Genomic DNA, 27,046 nt, shown 5'->3' on the forward strand with positions numbered 1-27,046 from the left:
GTTTGGGCCTCTATTTAGAACGTACAGATTTTACAGTGTCATGGGTTTGTGTCTTGCCTTTTTCACTTACAATTTTTAGTGAAAGCCTTCCAATGTTTTTAATGGAATCCAAACTTTATGAATATTTCATCAAGTTTAAACCCAGCTAAGTCTGTGGTTTCTTTTTTCCTTTCTTACTGAAACACTTGAGCCAACTCTCTGAGCTCAACAGTCAACCCGGGAATAAGCCATTTCAAGTAATAACGACCAAAATATTCATGAACACTTCAGCAAAAATCAATGTTGGTTTATAGTATGAGCCTGGAGATGAGAGTCACTTCTTTGTCTCCAAAGAGCTAAGCCGTGTGACAGGGCAGATTGGATCCCCAAATTCTGCTTTAACCGATTGACTTGATCCATGAGGCTGTGTCATAACTGAGAGACAGAGGGGCCCCTGGTTTCACCAGGAACATGGCAGAGGCGGAATTGGTCTAAACCTTTCCCTGGTGTACACACCAATTGTTAGAGCAAAAAAATTCCTTCCTTCCCATTGGGAACTGTGTCTTCATTCCCAGTCTGGGATTATTTCGCTTGTCCTGTGTCTGCCATAACGCGCCTTCATGGAAGTGTTGATGGAGACCTAGAAGTGCTAGCTAATTCGAAGGAGCCTCTCTGTAGGCTAGGGAATTGCGCTGCAGGGAGGTGGTCCTGCACCCGTTTGAGACAGCCAAGGGAGGGACCCCTTCCCTGGGTCGCTAAATCAAGAAGTGCCTGGATTGTGAGGACCCCCCTCCCCACCATAGTGCCTCACAAAGGACAGGCTTTTTGATTAGCACTTATTTTCCACACATTTCTGTTGGCGAAGCTGCATCCTGAAGGTGCTACAAACTGAATTTAAGAATTGGCTGTGCCTGGGAGTTACCTTTTCTGTACCAACTTCCTATGCCTCAGTTTCCTCTTCTGTCAAATAGGCGTAAGAATACCTCTGGTAGAGAGGTACCAGGGATGCTTATGAAACCCAGCTGTCCTTTAAGGCACTTTACAATATCAATTTGCATGACTTCAAGTGACCATCATGGAAGTGGTTACTCTTACCACGGTTGCTGCTGTCATTCTTGAGGAAGGTAGTTATAACAGAACTTTGAAGCAAATGAGCTGGTAATGGCCTCTCTTACCTTTTATTAAGGACGACAGTCTTTCTTACCTGTTCCAACAAATACTTACTTAGAGGGAGCTGGCAATAACTGAGAAAAGTTGAATAACACATCCCTGAATACATTTCACAAATACAGTCTTGAGATTCCTATTTACTGAATTCAACTAAAACCTAAGAAAATTCTAACTATAAATTCAACTAACATCTATGAAAATTCTAAAGACATCCTTACTGCTATAAAATAATTCATTTAGAATTGCATTAAGGGTATTGGCACCCCACTATTTTGTCAGGTGTACGCACGCTGCCATAATGATGGGTTGGTGAAAATGTGTTTGCGATAGTAATAATATTTTTGTTCCTATTACACTTAAAGGTTTTTGCCTCTGTGATCTTAACTTAATGAACTTTCTAAAAATATAATAGAAATACTGTGGCTGTACCTGTAGAAATGAAAAATTGGTTGTAGTAATGAACCGAGAGCAATGTCTATAAGAATCTTAGTTAAATTCAAACAGTCATCCCAACAAGCAAATGAATGTCTCTTTCCAGTCTTCCGCTGAAGACAGCTCATTGTTCAAATGAGCTCAAATACATCAACTGGCATTTTTCCAAACTGTAGGTCTATTAAGGGCATGGTATTAGTGTGGAGTTTCATTTAAATAATTTGGGATACAGTTTTATTCATCTAGTTATGGACATTATAAGTTGATCAGTGTAACCTTAACATCATTAAACCATGTGACAATGATTTCACACCTGCACTTGTTGTGAACACAGAAGTGTTATGTAATTAATATGTACTTTGCAGGGGAAGAAATGTTTTTAATGGTTTCATTGCTTTAGTCTTTTATTGGCATAGGAATTTATTATGCCAATTAAAGAATTCTAAAAATGGTTTTTGCTCATTTAAATAGTGTTTAGTGTGTGTGTTGCCAGGCAGACTGTATCGTTATTGTGTGATTTAATATGGTCTTCATTAAAAAAAATCATTTTCTGGCTCTGTGAACCTGTGAAGAAGGTTTATCTTTTTGAGCATTCAATCAGAAACTAGATTATGAGCTTGAATTATTTTGAAATGCCTCTTTGTTCCTACGATGTCTTTGATGTTTTATTCCCGGGGATTTTAGACTAACCTTTTGTTTTTCTCCCAGAGAGATTCAATGTGTATTTGATGCCATCTCCTAACTTAGATGTACATGGCGAATGTGCCTTGCAGATTACATACGAGCACATCTGTCTTTGGGACATCCAGAATCCCAGAGTCAAACTCATCTCTTGGCCGCTAAGCGCCCTGCGGCGGTACGGACGAGATGCTGCTTGGTTCACTTTTGAGGCAGGGAGGTGAGTTCCATGATGGTTTTTCCATGGGGTCCCCACACTGTCCCCGCCAACCCCCGGTGTGCATCATTTGATGCCTGGGTTTTCACACGAGTTCCATCTTGCACCTCACTTTGGGACATGCATAGAGCTATGTATGACCATACAATGTCATAGAAGGGCGTGTTGTGAAACAGTCATCTATGAATAAACATGGCATTCTTTTCCATGGGTGATTCTATTGTGTCATGAGTGTGACATAGTTTGATTGCATACCACACCCTGGAGGTGAACTAGGTAAAAATGTACTGGATCAGGCTCCTTGGTTTTTGGAAAACCTGCGCATGTTTCTTTATCTGAGCTGACTACGGTCAGTTATTGATACAGCACAGAGGGCGCTGATCACTTTGGGAGCTACAGGGGGTTGAGCCCTACCTGTTTTGCCCCCCGTGTGATGAATGGCGCTAATACTGGGAAAGGTTAATTCTAAGATGTGCTCATTGCAATACCCAGCAGAGAAAGCACCGCCAGCGAGTTCCCTTTGTCCTTCTGGAAGTTCATCCGGGAGAGAGAAGATAGCTCCCTAGCATTTGGGGGGGTCATGAGCTACAAAGAGATCAGTCTAATCAGTGTTTCATTTTCCTTCCTCAAACTTAGGCTCTATTTTAAAAACACTGCATGTCAATTTTATATTTCAGAAATTTAAATGACTCAATTTTTAAATGACTAAATTTTAAGAAATACAAGTTTTTCGGTAAAAGGCCTGACATTACATTAAAGCTGAAAATAATCAGCTTGTGACTTAAAAAAATATTGTGTGTCTACCTGGACGGAAAGATAGCGCTTGATATAAGGAGGTACACACAGAGCTGCTCAGCCCTGAGACCCTAGCCCGCCTGAAGATGCCACAGGAAGGCTGCACTCAAATTAGCTGTTAATTCCGTTTTACACAAAGCCCAGTTATTTAAAATTTGCTTTTCCAAAATGTGAGCCACCTGATGCTCTTGCAACCATTCTAGAAAGTTTTTAGATTCTTCTTTCCCATGCAACTCTTCTGCAGTGCATGTATTTTCAAGTACTACAAGTACATTTCAGGTGGAGTATAATTTCAGGTAGAGCATTTCAATGAGCATTTAAATGAGTCAGTGGGTCTCCCAGAGGCCGCAAAGGTCCTCACAGTAGGAAAGAAAAGTTTAGTCTTCAGAGCCACGTTCTCCGTTTGTCAGAATTTACCCTCACGGGAAAATCTCTACCTAGAAAATTAAGGATTTGTTTGGGAAGGTGGGCACATTTTCCTGTTTGGGTCTCAGGTACTCTCTGTGTATTAATTGTAATCAGTAAAATCAAGGTATAAAAATGTTTTATAATAGACCTTTTTGTTGCCTATACACTCCTGTCATTCCCACTGCTGCTTCGTGTGGATGCGCAGGACAAGTCTGCTTTGATTTGGACCTTTGGGGCCCATTTCAGGCAGCACTGATTCAAACACGGATAGTTTTCAATAGTTCTTTGATTCACTGTGTATAGGAAAGAGGAATCGGAAAAGTGTGTGCCCTTTTAAATCATAATTTCTGAAGGCTAACACCTTAGTCAACGTTTGTAGTATCTTATAAATATTTGAAACCTTTTTGAAATGATCTTATGATTTCAGATTTTACTCCTACTTATACCTTCCTCAAGATTAATTTATTCATATTGAGAAACTCATTGAACTTCTAAGGATCTAAGATGGTTTTAAAGACTTATATTTCTCGTAGTTCATGTAGGAAACCATTGAGATTTTTTAAGCAGGTGTATTTGTGTCTATGTGTGTGTGTGTGTGTGTGTGTGTGTGAGAGAGAGAGAGAGAGAGAGAGAGAGAGAGAGAGAGAGAGAGAGAGGAAGAGAGAGAGAGGGAGAGAGAGACGAAGAAAGAGAGAGAGAGAGAGAGAGAGAGAGAGAGAGAGAGAGAGAGAGAGAGAGAGAGAGAGAGAGAGAGAGATGTGATCATGTTCCTCGTTTGTGAACATCAGGATACCGGGCACAGATGTGAGTGGGGAGAGACACTGAAATAGTTCACCTGAAGGTAACAGTGGGTAAAAAGTGTGGATGTATTGGAGACAGATGTTTCAGAATTATCCAATGATAGAGTGCTGTCTTGGAAAAATGGAAGAGTTTACTCTATGACTTTGGTCTCTTTGTGGTCTGACCTTTTGGGTGTTTCACCCAAGAATTCCAGCAGTTAGGTGACTATAAAACCCACCACCCATTGCACACAGCTTGGTGCCTCCAATAGCGCAGGGACTGAGAGCATTTTTTGATTTTGAATAGCGTTCTTAATCAGTGTCATGCTTTGTGGGGCTAGTGCACCCTTGAGACTGACCGATCACAAGGACGGGTGCTGGGGACTGTGTTCTTAGGACCTGACTCGTTTCTCAGGCAGCATGGTGTAGCTGAGGGCGTGGGTTCAGGAGTCAGACAGACCCTAGGTTCTAATCTCTATTCCTTATTAGCTGTTGGCCTTGGATGGAGTGTTTGACTTCCCTTGTAAGTTTATCCAAAGGATAACTTCCTTGCATGGTGAAAGCAGAAATGCATGTAGATGGCCTACCAGGGTGCTGAGCTTCTCCTAAATCATATCTTTGGTATTTTATTATGATTCCTTTGGAACAGGAATTGGGTTTGCGGGATGCAGACAGTGGTAAGCACAAGGTAATATTACTATTTCATATTTTGCCTGAAACTCAAATAAAGATGGATTTTTATGGTTACCATCAAGATGCTCAGGATAATAAGATCATTCGTGTCCCCCCGAGCATGAAGCTTTCATATCTGCCTTGCTTTATTAGTGAAGATAATTTCTTCCTTGGCTATTTTTGGATGTGTTCAAAACAAGGCAGTTTCATATTAACTAATATAATTTCCTCCCTGCCTCGCAAGGATAAATGAATAGGAGTTAAGTCCCTCTCGGTGACTTGCTCCTGCAAAGATGTTCCAGTATTTCTGTTTGGAACACGGGGAATGTTGCCAAAGACCTTGGGTCAGGCTCCTCTTTAGCCCCTCCACCCCCAAGACCGACAGTAGGCACATGTGATAAACTGGACTAAATGCAATTATATTTCTCCCACACACTGGCTGTGGGACTCTGAGAGAGTCAGCTACCTTCCTGAGCTTCTGTTGGCCGCCTGTAACGTGGGTGTAATAGATTACGTATCTCACAAGATCGCCATGGAGACTCGTAAAGGTCCATGTACACACCCCTGTCCTAAAGCCGGCACAGAATTAGGCACTAGTAGCCATCCAGACTGTCAAGAGCAGGAAAGAAATGCATTGGATTACTTAACCCCAAGTCCAGGGAGTCGGGATGGCTTCAGGCATGGCTTCATTCCACTGTCAGTGATGACCCTGGGTTTCATCTCTCAGTCCTGTTTCTTCTTGGATGGCCTCACTCTGGCCCCCCATGCTGGCTCCTAGCAGCTTCGGGGTCTTCTCACACCATCAGCCAATAGAAGAGCGATAAAGTCCTGCCACATGTTGGCCACCACATGTACAAGGTGTCAGGCACCGCACTGAGCGCTTTCTGCAAAGCATGCAGTGTATGAAATGAATGGGGGTGGGTCCCCCCAAGCAGGAAGGGGGTTTTGCTGCCACCAGAAGGGGAATGAATGGGAGGTTTTAGGACAAACTAACAAAATGTGTCCAATACAACATTTAATTATTACTCAAAGCAAATGGGGTGAAGCGACTGACCGTAATTAGCAACATCACTCAGAATGGTGCTGAGATGCAGAACAAGGGTTCTCCACCAGCTGTGGTTTTGCCCCTGGGGACATTTGGCAATGTCTGGGGCCATGTTTGCTCATCAAAACTCTCACCGGGGGCACGACTGCCACCTCGTGGGTAGAGGGGCCATTGTTGCTGCTAAATCTACACTCACGGACACTCCTTCTCAACAAAGAATGATCAGGTCTGATTAGTCGATGGAGAAACTCTGCCCTAGCAGGCATATTCACCATTGAAAACAATTGCTAATATTTATTGAGTCCTTACTATATGAAAATCACTGTACTAAGCCTTTGACAGGCACTGTCTCATTGAAGCCATTTGGTGGCCTTGTAATAGTATTATTGCCATCTTGGCCCAAAGGCACGAGACTAGTAATTAGTGTTCCAGGAGTCACACTGAGATCTTCTTACTTCCCAACCCTACAGATTTTGGAAAAGGCTAAGTATGACCATTCTGTGGGCAGTCAGCCTAGTTCTTTTTTCTTCTTCTTTTTAATTGAATTTATTGGGGTGATACTGGTTAATAAAATTGTATAGTTTTCCAGTGCACAATTCTATAATATCTCATCTGTATATTGTATCACGTGTTCACTACCCCAAGTCAAGTTTCTGTCCGTAGAAGAGCCTAGTTCTTAATTAACTTTTACAGATCTAAGGAAGAGAAGGCATATACTTTCATAACCCCCTCCTCCTAAACCCATTTTGGGTGATCTTGTCAGAATATTACCATTGTTATTGTCATCAATGAACAACAGACTTGCAAAGATACTCATAATTTGAATAGGCCTCCTGAGATACAGCCTAATATATACATTTTCTTAGTTTCCTTGAATTCTGGAACCTTCTATTTGTTCTTTGAGTTTGTAGTGCCGGCACATACAGCTAGGATTGTTCATCTCTCCCAGGCAGACATGTCATGGTTATAGGTCAATAGGGTTTTCTAGATGCTATGTCTCCCTCTTTCCCTCAGCGACCCCGCCCCATAAGCAAATCTGACCACATCTCAATATTTTCCTGGAAGAAATTCAGAGTTGAAATGTAAACTTTTCAGTTAAGTGTAATTGCACAATGAATTGCCATTCATTGCCCCTGGAGATGAAGAACGTTCGTCTATTTGAGAGACAGAGACACAGATTGCTGCTTTTGTTGGAGGTTTTGCTCGTCTTCTGTTCATTTCTTTTCATTCCCAAGCCTGGGACCCTCAGGGCAGCCCATCCGATGGACAGAGACTCCGGTCCTTACGGTGGGGATCCAGGTGACATGAAACCCTGACTGGGGCAACATTCCCCACGGAGCCATTCTGAAATGTTTGTTATTCAAAGCAAGGTGGCAGGTGTCCGCATTTCCGTTAACTTCACAGCTGGCGGCTGGGTTCGCAGGCCCTGGTGTCACCTCCTGGCTGATCTAAATGAATACTTTGGACGTGTCACCTGCAGGACCGGGAGCCGCTCAGGTGACATTTGGCAGGATGGACTGAATCATTACCACACGTGAGCGCTCTCTCTACCAGCTGGAGAGCCTCTCTCCTGTGCTTTTGACATTGTTTTAAGAGCAACTTTTTGGTGTGCCAAGAATATGTGAAAAGTGACGTTCCATTGACAAATGCTTCTGCTTAAATGGGGCGCATGAATGTGTGAAAACGCTTTTTTTTTATGGACGGAAAGTCACCGGAACAGCCTTGGAAAAAGAAATCATGTTTCCTGCCTGTGTCACTCTAAGAACAAGTCTAATTGCTGAAAAAACTTTTCATTTGAAGAGAAAATTATTTCCCCCTCCTAATTAGTGAATTCACAGCTAAAGGGACAATTATTCTGATATAAATCTTTGAATATTCTCTCTATGTCTTCTTGATTCTAAGCTCCTTAATAATCTCTGATTTCTGAATATTTAATAGAGCACATACTTGTTCTTATTAAAGGAGTGAAAGCAAATTAACAAATAAAAAGTACCCGCTTCTCCCTGCTACGTTGATAGATTTGAGTGAACATGAACTGGGTCTCACACGCAGGCTTGCTCAGAAGTGCCATTGCTTCTTTGGTAAGAAGGCAGAAACTACTGTTAGGTCATTTGTCCATTTGTTCCTGGATAGCCTTTGCCTCCAAATAATTTTAACTATAAAAGTAACACATTTATTTAATTTATTTTATTTTTAGAGAGGAAGGGAGGAAGGCGGAGAGGGAGAAGACATCCATGTGTGGTTGCCTCTTGCGTGCCCCCAACTGGGGACCTGACATGCAACCTAATCATGTGCCCTGACTGGGCATCAGATTCATGATCCTTTGGTTCGCAGGCCAGCGCTCAATCCACTGAGCCACAGCAGCCGGGGCTAGTTTAAGTAAATAGTAGGAAGACTTCCCTGTCTACTCCACAGAATAACGTCTCTAAGAACCATCATGAATGGATCTCTCGTTGTGTGCCTGTTCTTTGCCAGGCTCTGTGCTGGGCTGGGGTGTGCAGACAGAAAAGACAAGGCCGCCATCATAAGCGTTGCTAGGGCCCCCTACTGCCAGGGTTCTGTGGTTCTAGCACAGGAAATCCCTAAAGGAAAGGATGACTTTCTTAGAGACTTTGGGAAACATGAGACACTCAGCCACGCAGCCTGTCTTGTGGCCATCTTTTAAAAAATTAAATGTGTATGATTTATTTATGTATTTTTCCAGCTTTACGGAGACAGAAGCGACATATGACGTTGCTTACATTGAAGGTGTACAGTGTGATTTGATACATGTACGTGTTGCAAAGTGATCGTTACAGTGAGGTTAGTTAACATCTTCGTCACCTCATCATCACCTTTTCTCTGTGGTGAGAACGTTTAAGATTCACTCTCTGAGCACCTTGCAAGTACTCAATACAGTATTTTTAAACTGTAGGGACCGTGTTTTCCATTCTGTCCCCAGAACGTGCTCACCTTCTCACTGGAAGTCTGTCCCTTGGACTCGCGTCTCCCCTGGTTGGTAACCAGCATCCTCCCCTCTGCTCCTCTGAGTGCAGCCTTTGTCAGTCCCTCATTATCAGTGAGGTCACACAGCATTTGTCTGTCTCTCTGCCTTGTTTCACTTGCCACCATGTCCTCGAGTTCCATCCACGTGTGACAAATGGCAGAATTTCCTTCCTTCTTCGTGTGACATGGGAGTGTGTGCGTGTGTGCTCCTGTGTGTCTGTGTGTGTGTCTCACACTTTCTTTATGTGTTCACCCATCTGCGGACACGGGGTTTGCTCCCGTGTCTCGGCTGTTGTGAATAAGGCTGCAGCGAGCATGGGGTGTCGCTCTGGCGTGGACACTGTTTTTCTTTCCTTTGGGATTTACCCACCTTCTAATACTTCCTGAGGTAGCTGAGTTACCAAGAAGCAAATACACTTCCAGCTCAGATCTTTAACAAGAGGACCCAGGCAGTTTAATGGCATTATTTTGCTTTCCTTCCATGCATTTAAATGTCTGCTTTTAATTAATGTCAGTGCAAACTGGCTTAGGATATGGATTTGATGATGCTATTTGCAATGCCTCCGTTGAAGGGGCAAAGAGGGACTTGATTAAATAAGCATTAAATGGGTAACACAAAGATTTGTTGGAAATCGGAGTTCAGTGACCCGCGGTCCCACGGGCTAGCTCCTGCTTGTTCCGCACCCTGTGCCAGTCACAGCAAAACTCTCTCTCTCTCTCTCTCTCTCTCTCTCTCTCTCTCTCTCTCTCTCACACACACACACACACACACACACACATGACACAAACAGAGTCAGACTGTCACCTTGTCTCAAGCTGCCATCAGCCAAGCCATGATGCCAATGATGGGACAGGCAAGACACCGCAGAGCAGGGTGGACTCTTGACCTTGACCTGAGTTCAACCTTCAGGGGCGCGGTAGTTCCCCCAGCCCAGGAGCTGCCTAAGTCACCTTCTCCCCCATTTCCTTCTTCTCCACTGGTCAGAGGAGCAATTCAGAAAGGGAGGGTGTTGTTGGGAAGAGAGATGGGTGTCATTTGTCAACGTCTGGGGACAAGTTTGGCATCCAGTGAGTAGAGACCGGAGATGCTGCTAAGCACCCTACCATGCAAAGGACTATCCCCCCCAACAAAGAACAATCTGGCCGTATCAACAGCGCGGAGGTTACTCGTGCCACTGTATAGAAACCCCTGTTCTGTATTATAAGCTTCTAACAGATTTCTCCCCAGATTTTTCTTCCAGAGGGAGCTACTGGCTTCCCTGTGTTTAGGCCTCTTATTGACTTCATTTTGCATATCTCTGTGTGCGTTTTCTTGTCATGGGGTCCTTGGCATTGCCATCGCCCTGGGTGGGGGAGGGGGCCCTACAGCTGTTCACCTCACTCTCACAGGCAAAAGATTGTAAACCTTCTAAAGTGTTTTTGCTCCTGATTTTGTGTCCTTCTCTGCAAGGAGCTTCTGATTGGTTTCTCCCAGGTTTGGGGCTTCCTAATTTTCTGTTTCTCCTCTAAGGCTGACACCCACCTCTCTTCCCAGGGATGCCTTTCCTTTCCTAATTGCTCCCCTGACTCAGTCCACCATGGCCTTATTCTCAAACCCACTCACATATGTAGAACTTGTCTAACCAAGTACATCGTAACCACCACAAAGAAAAAGCCACATCTTTTAAAAAATATGTTTCCATTACAGTTTACATTTGATATTATTTTGTATCTGTTTCAGGGGTTTAGCGTAGGGGTTAGACATTCACATAATTTATGGACTGATCCCCCTGATAAGTCTAGCACCCACCTGACACCACACAGTTATTATAATTTCATTGGCTGTTTCCCTGGGCTGGGCCCTCGTGATGGTTTTGTAACTACCCATCTGTACTTCTCAACCCCTTCACCTGAAAAAGCCATGTTTTCCCTTTGTTTATACCCATTACAGCCGCTGATATGATTGGCCTTGTGTTAGTATGACAGGTACTATATCCGTTCCATTACAATATGTAATTGCATATGTAAAATTCAACAGCGATTTAATAACCACTTTGCAGGGGTGGAGAGAAGAGTATCTTAAACATACATGTTGCGTACCAGGTTCATCCTGTGTTTAGCACTGTGCAAATATTCTAAACACACAAGTGCACATGCTCACAATACATCTATAAAGTGAGGAGATACAGAACTGACTGGCTTACTGACTTCGTAAGTTTACTCATGAACCCTACCCAGCATGAGAAGATTTGTTTTCGTTTTTTATAATTTCAGCCCATTAGCATTTGTCTAATAAAATATATATATATTGACCCTGGCTGGTTTAGCTCAGTGGATTGAGCGTCGGCCTGCGAGCTAAGTGTCGCTGGTTCGATCTTCCAGTCAGGGCACATCAGAGAAGGAAAACTCTGACTCCAAAAAACCTCCGCTGCCTTGCGGCATACCTCTTCAGGGGAAAGGCTAAGGGAGTAAACCCCGACAGAAAATTCGGAGCCGGAGTCCCTAAGGCGGTTTGACGTTGTAGTCAACACCGGCAACTCCTGCGGCGCACCTGAAGCCAAGCTGTATCGACTCCGTCTTTCCCTTGGACCCTTCAGCTGCGAAGAGAGGGGGGGGTCTGCTGCATGGGCAACAGCAGACCCTCCATATCACCCTGCTCAGGCTCTGTAGCTTCAGCTTCACTGGAGAGGACACTCCAGCGTCATCGCAAGATGTCGATTCAACACGGGAGGAGACAGATGCCGTGTCACTCCCGAGTCGGACTGCACAGCCATTCTCGGCGGTGCAGATAGACTCTTAAGAAGCTACACCATCGTCTCTCGAGACGGACGGCTGCCGACGAATAAAATATATTGGTGTGAAATGTCCTTGGTAAATAAAGAGCTTGTACAGCTGGGCCTTCAGGGCCTTTGGGGACCATCGCATTCAGGTGGTGACTTCTGCTGTCTCGGAACACTCACGCTGCCCCCTCCTCCACCCTCTCCCCACCAGGGAGGAGTCCCTGGACTGTCCCACCTCAAGGCATTTGGTGTGCGGTTGTTTCCATTGGGACTGGCCTCCTAGCCACCTCCTCCAATCCGTTTCCCTCCTGAGGGTGTCTCAGTGAGTCCTCAGGTTAAATAAGACTTGCTCAGGGAAGCCTGGCTCAAGTTCCCAGTTCTGCCTGTTCTGGCAGCTGCCTGCTACATCACCCGGCGGTCTAGAGCATTCTGCAGTGACTTGCTGAGCATCCAACGGAGGCCACGCCCTCTTCTAGGCCACGCCCTCTTCTAGGCCACGCCCTCTTCTAGGCCCTGGTGGAAAAACCAAGTCAGAACGGAAGGTTTTCTACGGGGACCTTGCCTTGCAGTGGGCTGGTGGAAGGGCACACGAGGTGAAGCTTTGCTTTGTGCACACGACATATCGTATCTAATGCTTTCAGTAAAACGAAGGGACAGTGACCGTCACTGTATTTGCTTTCCAAAAGAAATGCAGGCTTAGAGAGGTTAGTTGTCAGGTGACCACGCTGGTAAGGGACCATCCAGGAAGGCAGTCTGCAGCCCAAGTCTCACCTCTCGTTCCAAGTTGCTGGGATACATCTGGGCACGAGTGAATGAATTTCTCATTATTTTCGGAGCTCTTGATCTTCTTCCTGACCAATCACGCAATCCGTGGTTTTGAGCGGGAGGCATACCATCCAGGCAAAGTCGTGACTAGGAAATTCAGAACTAAATGTATCAGCATGGCCACAGTACACTGTTACCCGAATCCTTATCTTCAGAAAGAACACAGGAGAAGGCACACTTAGACTCACGATTTTACCTGTTCCGGGTTTCTGTCCAAGCAAGGCCGTCAGGAAAGAGCATCGGCACAGTTGGGACCACTTTAGATGCTGGAGAAGCATCCCAGGAAGAAGTCGGTGGGTGAAGAGAAAGAGAGGCGTCTGGACCATTAAAGGCCGGAATGTGTATCCGCAGTTCTGCTGCGGCTGAGCCCGTTAGGATGTCTTTGTTGTGTGCCGTGTTCTCTGGCGCTGAGATGCAGATGTGGCTCTGCCGGGTTATGTAAGGCCATTAGCCTGTTTGATGTGCTTCCTTTTTGCTTCCTTTCCTCTTTTCTGATTTTCCTTCTTCTTATTTGTCTCGGGGAGTTCACCCATTAGTAACATTTGTAATGGATTTAAAGCTGCTTACGAAACAGCACACAGATCTCTTGGGAGGGGGTGGGTGGAATAAAAGAACTCCTGGGTTGAGGTTAAAAGAGACTTAAAGGACAGCGTTTAAGGTGCATTTTTTGTTCATTATCACCTTCCTGGATCATGCTGTCCCTCCGAAGGACAGGAGCCTTTGATCAGCGTGGCCGAAAGGCCTAACTGCTGTTCTGTTCAGTGTCTGTTCTGTGCCAACCAGTGCTCTCCTGGCCAGGTCAGCTTATCAGGGGATTTTGGCTCCCATAGCTTAGGAAAAGATGGAATAAGTGGCCAACATTAAAAATTCAGGTTATTTCACATAAAAATCAGGTGTTCTGGCTTCTCTTAGACAATCAGAAGCTGTGCCCCGATGTGAGTACCTGACGGGCTGACTGGTGGGTACGTCCCAGCCACGTCGTTCATTCCTCTTTGTGTGAACTCTGGGTGGACTGAGATTGTGACCCCTGGTCCTTTCTGTCAGTGGCCAGCGGTGTGTTTACTGTGTGTATCTGTGTGAGTGTGTATGTTTGGGGGTGTGTGCGTCTTCCAGGTCCTCCGGTGGAGGCGGGCGTGGGGTGTCTATTTTGGCGTACTTCAGAGAAGGCTTCTTGATGCTACAGTGGTTTTGATTTCATTTGCTTCTGATCACAGTCATTATTTAGAGATTCAAATGTCTTTAAAGAAAGATTGTAGATTTATTATGTTTATCGAAAGCTGACATCGAATAAAAGAGTGATCGTCCAAGAGTAGGTCTTACCAGCTCGCAGGTTATAATCGTCGTCGGCAGCCGTCCGTCTCGAGAGACGATGGTGTAGCTTCTTAAGAGTCTATCTGCACCGCCGAGAATGGCTGTGCAGTCCGACTCGGGAGTGACATCGTATCTGTCTCCTCCCGTGTTGAATCGACATCTTGCGATGACACTGAAGCTACAGAGCCTGGGCAGGGTGATATGGAGGGTCTGCTGTTGCCCATGCAGCAGACCCCCCCTCTCTTCACAGCTGAAGGGTCCAAGGGAAAGACGGAGTCAATACAGCTTGGCTTCAGGTGCGCCGCAGGAGTTGCCGGTGTTGACTACAACGTCAAACCGCCTTAGGGACTCCGCTCCGGATTTTCTGTCGGGGTTTACTCCCTTAGCCTTTCCCCTGAAGAGGTATGCCGCAAGGCAGCGGAGGTTTTTTGGAGTCAGAGTTTTCCTTCTCTGATGTGCCCTGACTGGAAGATCGAACCAGCGACACTTAGCTCGCAGGCCGACGCTCAATCCACTGAGCCAAACCAGCCAGGGCATAATACAGATTAAGTATTCCACTATCAGTGTTAAAACTAAAATAGAATAGAAACCATCAGCATGTTATAAGTTGATGACAGATAAATAGCAAGATAGATACACTGGCTCATAATCTAAACTGTATGTATTACTGTAGGTTGCGGTTGCAAACACTTTAAGAGCCACTGGATTGTCAAGTGTGAGAAGCTCCATTGTAGGATTTGATCTTAAGTCAACTACCACTGTTTCTGGGTAACAGGTATCTTCATTCTTTCTAGAACCAAGGTTGGAATATAAGTAAGTAAGTAAATGGGTAACCTTGGCCATAGGAGAGACAGAAGGCCACTTCTTCTTCTTAAAGAATCATTTGAGGTTACGTCCTCCTCTTCACAAACTAGATTTCCATATTTGATGGGAGAAGGAGGTATGAAAACACCAGACCTTGCACAATTAGGTGTCCTATTTGTATGGTGTGTCAGTGAGGAGGAGGTAGCCGTGAGTGTTGAAGTATCGGAGGAAGTCTTGGGCAAAGAAAGAGGACGTGAACGAAATGCATTAGTTCTTAGTTTTTTGTTCTTCATTGGGGCAGAATGACCTCATGAGGTAGTTCTTTATATTAGCTTCCCGCAAGAGCCATCTGTTTCTTTTTCTTCTTCTTCTTTTTCTTCTCCCACAGCCCATATTAGTGAAACTCAAGCTCGGCAGGTTTTGACCAGTTGCATACATTTTGCTCTGTATATGCTGAGAGCTGCCATATGGCCGTGGCATTGGGCCAAGTGTGGGAAATTAGGCGGGGAGGAATCTTTCTATTTTTGTTGCATTAATTGCATAGACTGGGCTCGGTAAAATAATTAACAGTGGTTTGGGTCGAAAATTTGCTTGGTTTCCATGTTGTGTTAAGTAGTTCTTCAGATGTGAGCAAAACTCAGGCACTGAATTTTTCAGAGATTCCGAGATACTAGGAGTGGCACTGTGTCTTGGAATAATTAGGTTTTTTAAAATAAACCAAAGGAACCTCTTAGTTTACTGTTGATATATGTATATATCAAAATCAGAACTTTAAGAATATCCTTGCATATAGTTTTCCCATGTTCTTTAAAAATACTTAGAGTGATTAAATATACTCAATAATTATATATCATGTATGTATATATACGCACACACTAAACACACTAAAGTATATCTAGCCATTTAAACCCATTTATTTGCTTCCTGCCTAACTGTGTTTGCCAGTCTCCCCTTATTAATGGAATTCCGTTCTGGCTTAACAGTCTGAGATAGAGGTGATCTTCCTCTTAATCCTTAACATTCATTATCAAACCTACACAGTTTCCATCGGGAAACTTCTCTTACATTCCAAATATTAATTCAGCACAGTCATGATCGTTAAAAAAATTCTGACCTGCATGAGATTCATCACTTTGAGTGGAAGCTGGAGGGTAATGTGATCTGTGACTTTGGAAGTGAAAGAATCCTTCAGGCGTTGTCTGTAAGGAAAGTCGGAGCAGAGTCTGAGAGTCATGCACGCCCTCGTTTCGCCTCTGAGCTGAGCGGAGCAGGTGCGGACAGGTCTCCAGTCCCTGGATTTAAGGGGATATAAAACAGTCACATGGTACCCGAGAGAGTGGGAAAACAAAGTGCAGGGATGATGCTAAAAGTAAAAAAACGGCCTTTAAAACAAATTAACTTTCTATTTTGCTTCTTGACCAAAAGAAAAAAGAATCAGCACTGTGTTAGCCTAGAGTGATTCGTTCCTGCGGCATATTTATAGCCATTCATTAGAAACTGGATTCTCGTTCATTGTTTAGCCAATGGGCATGCGCGTCCTTATCTCCTACAAAATAAATGGGTCTCCCCTCCTGGGGTGTCTAGGCTCTGGGGGCGTGGAACCTGGAGGGGCTGGACTCTCAGAAGCTCTTTGTCTTTGCCTTCACAGGATGTGTGAGACGGGCGAGGGGCTGTTTATCTTTCAGACGCGAGATGGGGAGGCCATCTACCAGAAGGTCCACTCCGCTGCCCTGGCCATCGCTGAGCAGCATGAGCGCCTGCTGCAGAGCGTAAAGAATTCCATGGTATGTTGGGCACTTCCTCCTTGGGACCCGGTGGGCGCCGCTGTCAACAGCAGCCTGGGAATCAGTGTGCTGCAGACTCCAGCCAGCGTTATTTGGGCAGGTGCTTCCCGCTCGCCCCCCACCGTGGATTATTATGTGGATTAAATGCCACCCCGGGATGGCCTGAAGGAGCCGGTAGCTAACACGGTAACCTCCTTCTCTGCTTCGTGCATCAGTTATTAGAGGTGTGCTCCTTAATCTGTTTGGGCTCCTATAACCAATACCATAGACTGGATAGCTTATGCACCACGGGAACTTATTTCTCACTGGGAGGCTGGGAGCCCAAGGTCAAGGGGCTCTCAGAGTCAGTGTCTGGGGGCCCACCTCCTGGCTATCTTTTCTCTCTGTGTCACATGACAGAAGGGATGAGGGATCCCTTTGGGGTGTGTTTGTAAGGGCACTGTGCCCTCAGGACCTAATCACGTCCCAAAGGCCCCGCCTTCTAATACCCTCCCCTTGGAGGTGAAGATTTCAATGTATGAATTTAGGGGGGACATCCCCACTTAGTCTGTTGCAGGGAGTGTATACATTAAAATCAGTTCGGGCATGTATGAACTTCTGTAGACGCCACTATGTGGGCCATCAACCTGTAGACACGTATTTATAGCTGCGGCAGAGGTTGTGATTTCCACTGTCACCAGGGATCAGAGAAAACCCATAAGGAGTAGCAGAAGAGGACTGAGGGCAAACTAGACGGAAGTGCTGGAAGCCCAAGACCCAACAGCTGTTGACATGAGGCTGTGGGCTCCATGGAGGAGAGCTCTTGATGTCTTTTTTTCCCAGAGAAGCTGAGGATCTGAGTCTGCACAGAGTACCTCCCAGTCTGTATCTGTCCAAAATGAATTCCAGTTAAAGCCAACAGCAAAACTGTCATAATTTGTGGGCCAAAGGAAATGTGGCCATAGACTTCGTCTTGCCCATAGACATGTATTTGCCATCTCTGGTTGATAAACCTTCATAGTCTTCCATGTATCAAGACACCGCAGATACACAGGATCCCTCTCGGAACACGTTCCCCATTCACTGCACTGTGATAGGAACTGTGCATTGTACAGAGAACTACAAGTTATGAATTCATGAAATTGCCATCGAATGCAGCACAGTTAAACCATGCGAATCATGCATTGTGGCTGCAAACACATGCAGAGAGCTGCCCATCTGCAAGGAAATCTGCAAAATCAAGAGGAACCGTGTTGACATGCTAAGATGAGGGTAGTTTGGAAATTGATGATCTAAACACATGGGGTGGTTGGATTTAAAGAGGGGGGAAAGCATGCTGGTTATCAATATGATCTGTCCCAAAGCACCCTGAGATTACTCCCAAATGACCTGTGTGTGCATTGCTCTGGGACTTTAGGGCAGGAATCAGCAAAACTTTCTGTGAAGGGCCAGGGAGTAGATGCTATAGGTTTTGTGGACTAAGATGTTCTCTGGCATCTCCTCAGGTAAAGCAACCATAGGGAAAACATCATCAAATGAGTGTGGCCATGGTCCAAAAGAAAAGAAAACAACTTTTATTCAAATTTCATGTAATGTTCACAATTAGTGAAATATTCTCTTTTTGATTCTCCCTCCCGATCATTTAAAAATGTTTTTCTTTTTTTTAACGAATGCAGACTTGGTATTTATTCCCCCCCCCAAATGCTGACCAATTCTGCATATTGCAGTAGAGATCGGTAAATGGGTTGATGGACAGATAGCTGACTGGCTAAATGGATGGATGGATGGATGGATGGATGCATAGATGGGTAGATATTAGCTAGCTAGCTAGCTATAAAGTTGACTTCAAGTTACTTTGAATTTATGGGGCAACATATAATTGCATTACGGTTGTGTGGCTATCCATTAGATGCCTTCAAACATCTGAGGAGATTTTCCCAAGATTCCTCAGTTGTAAAGCCATCAATTAGCATAAATGGTGGTGTGCTTGAAAGGCAGGTTCTGCCCACACGTGCTTTTCCATTTACAGCCTTCTCATTATTTCCACTAAAAATTAAGCAGGATTATGAGTAATTTGTTCAGATCACCCCCTTGCAAATTGAACGGGAAGATAAAGTTGTTTGCTCTGAATTTGCTGTATGCTAAGCGAGTTCTGTAAAGCGAGTGTCATTTTAAAGCTCCGGCTTCCCGTTTTAGATGGAAATGAGTTAGCTTCAGAATGGATCTGAACCTCAAGGAAGTTAAACTGGGAATGGTGAGATGCTTCCAAGCGATGTACTTGAATCCGTTTCTGATTCGGGGAGAAAAGAGATGACGTGCTAAATGACAGCAGCGTGACTGGCCACTCTCCCTGGGTCTGGGTGGCAGTTCTGAGATTGCTGGTCATGGGAAATGTATCCACATAGATCTGGCTGTAGTTTCCACTAGCCGTGGCCCTTAGGCCACTGTTGGCTTGCCTCTCTGAGACAGTCAAGGTCATAAGTGGCGAAAAATGGTGACATGAACCTCTAGGCTTTGCTTCATTATTAGGAAGCCCTAACCCACTGTTAGCAGACTTCACCTACAGACAGAATCCTTCACAGGGGGACCCACACCTTGTGTGAATTGGTTTGGGTCAGACTTGTGACCTTGCGTCCCAGAAGTCATAAAGAGGAGCCTTGTGGGTTGGATAATAATAATAGCAAGTATTATGATTATGGTTGGCTGAATAATGGCTCCCCAAAGACCTCACATCCTAATCCCCGGAGCCTGTGACTGGTACAGACTGGGAGATACTATAGGTAGATTCAAATCCTTGGCTTCTCTGGGAAACAAATCAAGGGATCTCTTCCATAGAGCCCACGGTCTCATGCCAACCATTGTTGGGTCTTAGGCTTTGGGCAGCACCCTGTCATAGTCTGTGGAGTAAAAGTAAGTCACAGGTTCTTCCCACAGTCAGAGAAGGAGACCCCAGAGGGCATGAACCCCAGGATGAGGAGATCACAGGACCACCTTACTGTCTGTCTTCATACCATGCAAACTTCTGGGATCATGTTTATTTAGTGCTTTGATATTATCTTCTCGATACCTTTCCTACTTTATGGTGTTTTGCAAATAGTATCATTTATTTATCATTTATTTATCATTTATTGAACATCTGCTGTATTCCAGGCTCTTTAGTAATAGCCTCTGCGATTTATCACGGCTCCTACGATATGCCAGATACTTCCCTCGCTTTTTCTCTGAGCACCGTAGCAGCTCTGTGAGGTAGACTCATTCATTCATTTGTTCATTCAAAGCTGTTCACTGAGGCCATAAGATGATGCTGTTGCGTGCGGTGGGACAGCGTGCTGACTGACAGGTGAGGCCCCTGCTGCCCTGGGGCTTAGAATTTAAGAAAATATCATTCATGACTCTGGACCTAGGAGGAATCACTATCCCTGTCATGTTGATGAAGAAACAAGCTCAGAGTGGCTGTCACATGCCTGTAGCTGTCGAGCTCATGACTGTAGGAACCAGGAATGCAGGGTCATTGTATCTGGTTCCTAAATCCCCACCTGTGGCCACAACTCCGCGGCCCCTGGCCAGGGGGAAAGCGCTTACATCCCTGCGTATCTCCACTGAGAAGTGCCTCAGGGTTTTCAGATTAACCTGAAAACCTTCCAGAAATATCAACTTAGAGTATATATATATTTTAAAAAATCACTGCTCCAGAGAATCCCATTTCTGTGGGGAGTTTTGGCACCAGAAAGCAATCTCGTAATTCTCTTCTCCCTTCTTGCTTTTTAAACTTGGCGTGTTGTTATTACTCTCTCCGAAGGGGGTGCTAGGGGAGGGCCGGGCAGGCCTAAACCAGGGAGGTCTCCTTGCTGAATGAGGTGGACCAGCTGCCAGCCGCCTCGCGGGGGGGGGCGGGGGCGCTGCCTGGAGGCTGCGGGCCCAGCGCCGGGTTCCCCCGGGCAGCCGCTATTTTTGCCACCTTGGAGATCAGTGTCTCTGACAAAGTCTAATTTTGGACCAAGGAGTGGCGGTGTGTGAAATGGCCCTCATTCCACAGCAGGGCCTGTCGTTTTTGGAACTTCTCTGAGGCAAGAGCAGCCTGGTGGAGAATGATTGCCATGTGTCAGGCTCTCTCCCCGGGGATGTGGGACAGGGGCGTCCACCGAGGGTGCCCTGTCAGCCCCACGGTGACGTCTCCCCGGCCTCTAGCTGCACACAGGTGTGAGAGTGAAATCCAAACAGTGTTTCCCTGTATTCACTTGGTTGCCCCTTCTGGGTTGGTTGGTTGAATTGACAGATTTTCTTCCAGACTTGGTTTTGCAAATCAGTTGCTAATGAATTTGTAGAATTCATGTGGAAGTCTTCCACAATTCTGGAAATCAAAATAATTTATAGTCCGTGTCATTTAAAAAGCAATATGCTACACAATTTTTAAAAAGCATATAGAGGGCATCAGTGAAATCAGAGCATCAATTTCATTACTGTTCAGACACTGAAATAGACCCTTACATGCTGGACACACACACACACACATACGCACACACATTCCTTTTCCTCCCCACCCTGCAAAAAAAATGTTTTTTAACCTTTTCTTCTGTTTATGGGCTCTGGTTAATTGGGGTTTTTTTACTTTCTTTCTTCCTCCTCCTCTTCTTCCGCTTCTTCTTCTTCTTTTTTTTTTTCTTCTTCTTCATATATTGCTTAAAGCAATTATCAGCTTTTTTATTTTCCTGAATTAAGCCCTTTCTATATCTTGGTATATTAATTATCCAAAAACCTTCTAACAAACACCTGTCTACTACTTGCAAAACAATGCAGTAGGTCTTATGAAGAATACAAAATAAAGTGTAAAAATCTTTTTGCCTCTTTAAAAGGAGCTTAAAATTTAGATAAGGAGTCACGATTTAGAATCCTCAAATCACGCAACAATATGGTCCGGTAAATTCAATTTGTACCATCTCTTTGGAAGGCAACTTGTCCTTCTTTATCAGAATTAAATTTACACATCTCTCTCCCCGGCAATAGCACTCCTGGGAATTTACCCTGGAGATGCGCTCGCAGAAGCACAGATGATGTGGATCCAGTGTTCACGGAGGGCCTCCTGCCTTTCCTCTCCCGTTCTGCTGTTTGACAAGTATTGGCTGAGCCTGGCTACCCATGAGGTGCTGGGAAATGACTTCAAAGAAGACGAAGTTCCCATTCCTGGGGGGCTGATTTGTCATAACAGACGTAACTGGAAACAGCTGCAGGCCCCTCAGCAGGGAATAATTACATAAATCATGGCACCTGATGTCACAGGGATTCTATGAGGCCGTTAAGAGGCATGAGAGTCACACTTGTCATGTCAAAGGTGTGTGAAGGACATGAAGGAGCAAGAGGCAGGGCAGTAGGCAGAGCGGACACGCTCACACGTGCATCGCGAGCACAATTTCCAGCGGGACGCAGAGGTACATGGTCATGTTGGTGACATCTGGGAGGGCGGGCAGGACAGTGGCGGGAGGGTCTGGGAGGGGGCCTTTATATTTCACTGTCTGTCTTTCTCTCCCATTTAATGTTTTTAAAAATTGTGGCTACGTAATTATATTTATAGGCACAGAAACATTATTTGAACTTCCGGCACATGGCAAACTGAATCGATGCCACTGGTGGGAGAGAGGGGTGTTTTATGAATGCATAAAAATGCATGATAAGAGAGAATGATTTAAAAAGACATATGTCATGGAGCCGAAATGCTTCATAAGTAAATGTTCAGGTGCTAGAAATGGGGTCTCTGTTAAGAGGCAGGATCATCTTGTTGAAGAAGGTTTGCCTGAACTGAGTTTTAGGATGAACAAGAGCAAGCTACATGCTGCTATTGATGGTGATGATAATATATCTCATATTTATTGAGTAGTTCCTATTTGCCAGGCACACGTCCAAGCACTAGACACGTATTAACTCTTAAGCTTCATCATGACTCTATTGACATGGTCACTGCCATCATGTGTTTATCGCTAAGGAGTTTGAAGGGCAGACACCAGCTGCAGATGAGGGAGCCAAGATTTAAACCCAGGTCCCAGCATCCACGCTGGCCACCACACTCTGCTTACTCAGCTAAAATTAGATTAATTGAATTAAGTCACAGAGCACTCCTCCTGACGTCATTAGAAATTGAGAGAGTTGATGTAGAATTAACCTACATTTAGTAACAGACATTGAAGACAGACTGAACTGTCCATTCAGAATGGATCGATACAGATACAACTCAGGCTTCTTAAATTTGCTGGGATTTTTATTCCTGCGTATCAGGGAGAAATGTAATTTTCTGAGCACGCCCCTTTCAGACTCTTAAAACAAAATAATGTGCAACGTGCCATTGTGGACATTAATAATCCTTTCCCCTGATTATGAAATGCTGCCCTGCCTTGTACAACTTCCTCCCCAAACTGTAAGCTCCTATAATGTTGCCGTGGTCATGGCTTAGCTGGTAGCTGTGCCTCTACAGGAAACGGACACACGTGGAATGTTGCTCACAGGTTGTAGCTTTGTTTACAAACCTGAAAACTAATGGTAATGTTTAAGGTGGTGTCTCTGTAAGGAGGAACCAAATTGCAAGCCTGACGGTGGCAAGACAGCAGGTCATGGCATGAACTACACGTGTTCACGTGAGAGCAGGGAGTGTCTGGTTGACTGGGAGCGTCTGGTTGACCAGATGGACGATGGTGAGCACTACGGCTTTCCCTTTGTCAATCACGGCAGAGAGCGTAGAGGCAGGGATACTGACAAGGCCGGAGAGATGCATGGAATTCGTTCAAGGCCATTTTTCATCTATTTTGAGAAGTCAGGAGGTGAGTGATTTCTCCATCTCCACCAAGGGCCGGATGGTGCCTCTTTTAGGCTTCAGGGGTCATGAATGGTCGTTCTGCTGCTCCTTCTGCCTTCTCCTCTTTTTTTTTTTCTTTTTTAAACTTTAAAAATGTAAAAACCATTCTTTGTTCTGGGCCATACAAAGACAGGCCAGCAGAACCTGGCCTGGTTTTTAGGCATTAGATACAAATGTGCTTATTTAACCGACTCTCCTCCTCCAAACATGCGATTCAGTTTTTCTCGTAGGAATTTGTCAAAAGCCAATGTACCCACGTCTAGAGGCTTGTCGACTGAACAAACCAGGGATCGGTTAGATAATTTTGTGAGCATGGTGAGAAAGAAAAATAAAGCCAGCGTACCCCTTGCCGTTCCCTTCCCATGCCCAGCCGAGGCCCAGGTTTGGGGCGGGTCAGCTTCAGGAGGCGTGGGAAACAGTCCCCTGGGCACGAGTCCCGGGGTGCAGGTGGAGGAGGATTTCCTTAGCGAGGGGGCATCCGAGTTACCAGAAGTGAAGGGAGCAATGATTTTGTTGAATGCGTGTGGCTGGGAATGCAGATGGCTCTGAATAAATACATGCGAATCACTTTTGTTCCCCATGAAAATAACCGTTGGGGCGCATCTGGTACTCGGCAAAACGCTGCGCTTGGAAACGCGGTCCCCCAGCTGGCCGATCTCAGCAACGGTCTGCCGCATCCAAGCCGCAGCCACGCTGGAGGCGTCGCGGTAGCCGGGGCTCTCAGGGAGCGTCTCTGCTGGAGTTTTTCCTTGGTGGGAAGCAGTCTTTCTTCTCCCCTCCCCTTCTCTCTCTCTCTCTCTCTCTCTCTCTGAAGTTCAAGAAGTGAGCCTCCACTCACGCTATTTCCTCTCCTCAACCGTTCAGTAATATTCTGTGCTGTCTCGGTACCAATTTGATGATAACAGTCCTCATCACTTTTCCAGCACATGTCAGAACGGGGCAGAGGCGCTGGAGAACGGAAAGACGGCTCTCTGGGTGCTTCCTGCCAAGCGTGTCCCCGCGGGACTCAGGATCAGGCAGCCCACGAGAACAGGGTCAGTGGGAAGCCGAGGCAGACCACAGTGGGCTGGTAGTTCACTTCCAGTGCACAGAAGGCCCCGGGGCTATGGGGATCAGAAGCCAGGCCAAATCCCTGGTCTGCTCTGTTCCTCAGGGTGCCCGGGCGGCGAGGGGGTGGGGGGGGCAGGTTGGGGGGCGGTTCCTATTTCCTTGCATTCCTAGATGGCTGGCCAGCTGCCATCTCTCTAAGCTTTGGAAATAAAATTCGGGTGTCTTTTATCATGATGAACAGGATACGAGCGTATCCTTTAAGGTCTTCGTACCATCCTATGAGAAACACACGGGATTGTGATGGGAACTTTGTATTCTGGAGTCCGCAGCCAGGCCTTCAATCCCGGCTGGGCACCTCTACCAGCGCAGAGGCCTTGGGTGAATCTCTCCGCCACCTTTGGTATTTGTCCCCCCTCTCTACAGGGGGTTCTATCGGTACCTGCAGTGTGAGGCGGGATAAAGCCAGTCATTCCCTGACCTAGCGCCCGGAATCTGCTGAATGCAGATCAACGTGAGCTGTCCTCATGGACTTAAGGATTCGTTGGCTCAGCCACGACCGTCCGTTCATCCATCCCAGAGTCATTCAGCTGCCTTTTATAAAGTGCCTACTGTGTTGCAGGAGTCCTGCCAGGCACCAGGGCTGTGAGCACGTACAAGGCATCTTCTCCACCTCTGCCCAACAGAGGCTTTGCCCTTTTGTCAAGGAAGGCGCCATGGCCGAAGCTGGGCCTTGGACCGGCGCTCTGGCCGTTCCCTGGGAACCCGTGGGGCGCAGGGGAGCTGCGCTGGAGTCATTTCTAAGTCGCCAGGCCCCGGCACAGCGCGTGGCTTATAGATGAGGCCCAGGGTGTGTAAATGGCTGGAAGGGGTGAATAAATGCGCCGAAGAACACCGAGTGCAGAACTCCCTGGAAGGGGGAGCGGGGAGGCAGGGCGTTAGGGAGCCTGTAAGCAGAAAACCACGTTCGTCTAACTGAGGGATAATTAAAGTCGGAACGAGCCGCTCCATCTGGCTCTGTGCTGAGAGCCTGCACACTTTATTTCGTTTAATTTTCACGACTGTCCTTGGAAGTAGGGCTTGGTTTTGAAGCCTGTTTAATTTATTTTTACATAAACACATGTATGTAAAATTTAACTGACTGCAAAAATATGCCGACTTGATGATAGTAGTTCTATATTTTTTCTTTGCATTATTTGTATGCATGTCTTTGCCCTCTTTGCCCCTCTTCAGCAACTCCTAAACCTTATCAAGAAGTTTATATTTATCTTTCCACATTCTCTTCTGTATCCATAGAATCCTGTGTAGAAATCTGTCTACATACACACATAGATGGACACACACAGAGACCCGTATGCAAGATGTGTATCTGAGGCTCATTGTTGGTTTTACAAAAGCCTGATCACATGACACACTTTAAAGCCCGCCCCCTGGTTCTCTCACTCAATAGTAACTATCCAGTGGCAATAGCTAAAAGCCATGAGGTACATAGGTCTGATTCAAGAATTGGCAAACTACGGACCGCAGGCAAGGTCGGGCCTGCACCTGTTTTTCTAAGTAAAGGTTTCCGGGGACACAGCCACGCCCATTCAGTTATAAATTGTTATGGTTGCTTTCATATCAAAACAAAGGGTCCCTGGTTGGTCATAGAGACTCTGTGGTCCGCAGAGACGTCTCCTACCTGGCCGTGTCCTGTTCATTCTTTCTAGTGGCTGCGTGATATTTCAGGGTCTTGAGAGGACATTAATCTATTACACCTGTTTGTGGGACTCTCAGATTTCCTGGCTGCTAGTAAACAATACAGCAATAAACGTGGACATGTGCCTTTATATACTGTTTATTTAACTGACTTCCTGAACTTTATTTAACTGAGTTTTGAGAAACTTCTAGTTAACTGAATTTTCTACATGTAGGAGTAGGATTGCTGAATCCAAGGGTATAAGTATTTTTTTTTAACTTAAATATATGTGGCTACATTGCCTTACAAAATACTGCAGTGCGTTGCATTTCACTGACAGTATCATCAGGTCCATTTCATAAAGGAGAAACTGAGGCCCGGTGACTCAGGATTAGTAAGTGGAGAGAGAGAATAGGAATGTAAAGCCCAGGGCTGTATTCCATGCGAACTGAAAGGAAGGAACACACCTGGGGGACTGTGGCAGTAGGACACAGGGCAAGGAGGGCCTGGGCGGGTGACAGGGAGAGGAATGGGACAGGGACATGAAGGGACCTTGTTCTCTCAGTCACCGAACTCACTGGGCTTTTACCTCCAGTGTCCCAGAGGTCTGGGGTGGGGTGCCGGAATTTGCATTTCCCACAGGTCCTTGGACAAGCCTGATGTCACTGGTCCAGGGACCACCCTGGGAGGACCGTGGCTCGGCAGTGACTGAGAATCTGTCTCCTTGGTCCCGGAAGAGGTGGGATGGGAGCTAGAGAGACCATGGCGTGGGACTGCACCTCAATACCCTGCACGCATAGAAAAAGTCCCAGCCAGACTTGCCCCCATCACTCAGCAAACACACCGTTGGGCCAAGAA

General features: G+C 45.7%; 1 protein-coding gene across 2 annotated transcripts in view; it reads left to right on the forward strand.

Moving 5' to 3' along the window:
* Positions 1 to 27,046, forward strand: part of DOK5 (docking protein 5) — a 121,180-nt gene that overhangs the window by 79,030 nt on the left and 15,104 nt on the right. For both annotated transcript variants that reach the window (XM_090285327.1, XM_090285328.1), the window contains 2 exons: positions 2,290 to 2,479; positions 16,508 to 16,643. In XM_090285327.1, coding sequence (XP_090141453.1) covers positions 2,290 to 2,479; positions 16,508 to 16,643 — 326 coding nt within the window. The remainder of the gene's footprint in view (positions 1 to 2,289; positions 2,480 to 16,507; positions 16,644 to 27,046) is intronic.

This window comes from Furipterus horrens, unplaced genomic scaffold (genome assembly GCF_987537825.1).
Source record: "Furipterus horrens unplaced genomic scaffold, mFurHor1.1.pri manual_scaffold_8, whole genome shotgun sequence".
Lineage (NCBI taxonomy): Eukaryota > Metazoa > Chordata > Mammalia > Chiroptera > Furipteridae > Furipterus > Furipterus horrens.